At 37.4% G+C, this 3,008-nt stretch overlaps 1 protein-coding gene across 4 annotated transcripts in view; it reads right to left on the reverse strand.

Annotated features, from left to right (window-relative positions):
• Positions 1 to 3,008, reverse strand: part of LOC106877815 (HSPB1-associated protein 1) — a 22,078-nt gene that overhangs the window by 12,151 nt on the left and 6,919 nt on the right. For all 4 annotated transcript variants that reach the window (XM_052966042.1, XM_052966043.1, XM_052966041.1 and 1 more), the window contains exon 3: positions 2,603 to 2,808. In XM_052966042.1, the coding sequence (XP_052822002.1) occupies positions 2,603 to 2,808 (206 nt within the window). The remainder of the gene's footprint in view (positions 1 to 2,602; positions 2,809 to 3,008) is intronic.

Below are 3,008 nucleotides of genomic sequence, written 5' to 3' on the forward strand. Positions count from 1 at the left end.
ATACACACATGCTAGCATGGAAAGCGGACGTTAAATGATGATGATATATATATATATATATATATATGTGTGTGTATATATATATATATATATATATATATATATACATAGCTGATATAATATCCGAAAGTGATTACTAAGATCAACCGTGATGGATATAATACCGTAAATTTCAGACTAACAGAAGCACGAGTGAATCTTTTTCTGACATGTTGTGTCTTAAACGACTCAGTCATTTGACTGTGGCCATGCTGGAGCACCGCCTTTAGTCAAGCAAATCGAACCCAGGACTTATTCTTTGGAAGCCTTGTGCTTATTCTATCGGTCTCTTTTGCTGAACCGCTAAGTTACGAGGATGTAAACACACCAACATCGGTTGTCAAGAGATATTGAGAGGGGGACACAGATACACAAACATACATATATATATACATAGATACGACGGGCTTCTTTCAGTTTCCGTCTACCAAATCCACTCACAAGGCTTAGGTCGGCCCGAGGCTATAGTAGAAGACACTTGCTCACGGTGCCACGCAGTGGGAATGAACCCGGAACCATGTGGTTGGTAAGCAAGCTACTTACCACACAGCCACTCCTGCAAGTTATATATATATCCGACAGATTTATTATTTTCCTTTTTCTCGCATTTTTCTGATCTACAGGGTGTCCACAAAGTCTGGGTACATGGGGATTAACACATACTTTAAAAAATTATTATTTCTTATTTTTAATTGTTTATGTTATGATTTTATTTACTCCATGTACCCAGACTTTGTGGACACCCTGCATAATGAAAACGAAAATCTTCAATTTCCATTTAAAGGATTAAAAACATAAAAATCAATTTCTTAATTCAACAATCAATGGGAGATAACTCTGCTACTACTGGTTCACTAACGTCGAATTTCAGGTGTTTATATCCGTTTCTAAATCAGTCATGATCAGATCGCAGCGCGCAAAACTTTCTGAAAATTACTTGTATCTTATTTTATTTCGGTTTTTATTAGTGCAGCCCGCCTGATGGTAAGTCATGTCTCATGCGAACCTTTACTCCCAAAATGTCTTTTCTAAATCTACAGCGGGAAAAGATTTTTTTTTTTAATCATGCAATGTATGGGAGATAATTGCGCTAATGCTGGTTTACCAACAGCGATTTCTGATATCTTTCATTTTTTTAATTAATTTACATTTATAACTAATTTCCTAAAGTATACAATCAGTCAATGATGATATTCACTGCCAGTACAAAGTTAAAATTTTCTCTGTTCAAAGTTTGTCCTAAACGTCAATGCTTATTTTCCGACTTATAACTTTCGTTTCATACGTCCTGAGTAATATAAAGCTTTCCTTTCATAAGTCCTAAGTTATCTAATAGTTGAAAAAAAAATCGTAATGTGTATCATATATAATGCCAGTGAAACACGGGTTAAAATCTGTATTATTGTATTCGTTAAATCTTTCACCGCTAATACAGCTTTCATACTGCCATATAAGTTTGCAGTCTGTCTTTTACAATAGTTTATGCCCACAGACGAAACAGCTCCCTATATTTCCTGATAACTTCTAAATTATTACTACAATCATATCCAGTAGTCACAACTGTGATTAAGAAGTTCGTTTCTCAACCACGTGGTTTCAGTTTCAGTCCACTGCGTGACACCTGTAGTAGTATTTTCTACTATATAGCCAAGAAGCAGATCAAATAAACGTGCTTGTTAGTTCGTGCATTTCTCGTTTGGCCTGTACGTTGGTTCGTTAATTGTAAACAAACACTTTGTTTTTCAACGGTGTCATTTGCTTGCAGTCTACTGGGTAATCACATCCGGGTTTCTTGACACGCTGGACGATCTTTGTAAACAAAAGACGCATTCATTCGGTTTCAGTTGGTTCCTGGTTCCAGTTCTCCACTTAAACATGTCCAGGCTGAATCTTGTCTGATAGGCAACAAACAATATTACCTCCCATGGAAACAAGTAGGGGTTGACTACAGGAAGGGCATCTGGCCGTAGAAAACTCTGCCCCAATAAACTATCATTTGATCCATTCAAATATGGAAAAGTTGACATTAAAACAATGATGATGATGAATCACCTCCAGCCATAATTATCCTACATAAATTAAAGAAATCAACTATCATTTTTTTAAAGCTATCTGAGTAGTTCATGAGTATTCATACTATTAACTATTCCTGTATATATTTTGCTATAAGTCCAGGTTTCTCATAAGTCTGTTAAGAATTCCATCACCTTATTTTTTTATAACACCATTGTACAGTATTGAGTTCATCCTTACACTTTTCTTACATATTCAACAAAGCCGCTTCCCAGGTGGAGAGGGGGGGGTTGTTACAAATCAAAATATTTTTGATTGTTACACTTTTTACCTTGGTACTATTCTTTTTGGATGGGTTGATGCATACAAGCATACGTGTATGTAGACAGATGGTGATGATGGTGGTGGTGGTGATGATGGTGGTGGTGTTGACAATGATGATGGTGATGATGCTGACAATGATGAAAACAATAATGAAAACAATGACATTGATCAGGATTTTGACAGGATTTTCCAATGACCCCTTTCGTTATAAATCCAAAGAATTCACCTTGAAAAGCTCTGGTTGTTCAGCAAAAACATCCTTCACATATTTGTAGTCAATGTAGGCCCAAAGTTGGTCAGGAGAGCAGTGTGACATAGACTCAGGTAGGAACTGGTTTGGTGTTGTTGCCTCACCATAGACCCAATCCAGCAGGTCATCAAGGGACACACTGTGGTGGATACTATCCTTTTCCCATTGGATTTCTGAACTTTCTGCAAAAGAAGACAGAAAAACTGAAGCTGGTTATGATAATGGGTGGTAGTGGCAACAGGATGGTAGTAATAGTGATGGTGGTGGTTGTCATCGTCACTGTGATAACAGGGGGGGATACTGTTGTAATGGCTGTAATGGGGGTGATACTGTGTTGTTGGCACTCCGTCGCTTACGACGACGAGGGTTCCGGTTGATCCGA

The sequence above is a fragment of the Octopus bimaculoides genome, chromosome 3 (genome assembly GCF_001194135.2).
Source record: "Octopus bimaculoides isolate UCB-OBI-ISO-001 chromosome 3, ASM119413v2, whole genome shotgun sequence".
Classification (NCBI taxonomy): Eukaryota; Metazoa; Mollusca; class Cephalopoda; order Octopoda; family Octopodidae; genus Octopus; species Octopus bimaculoides.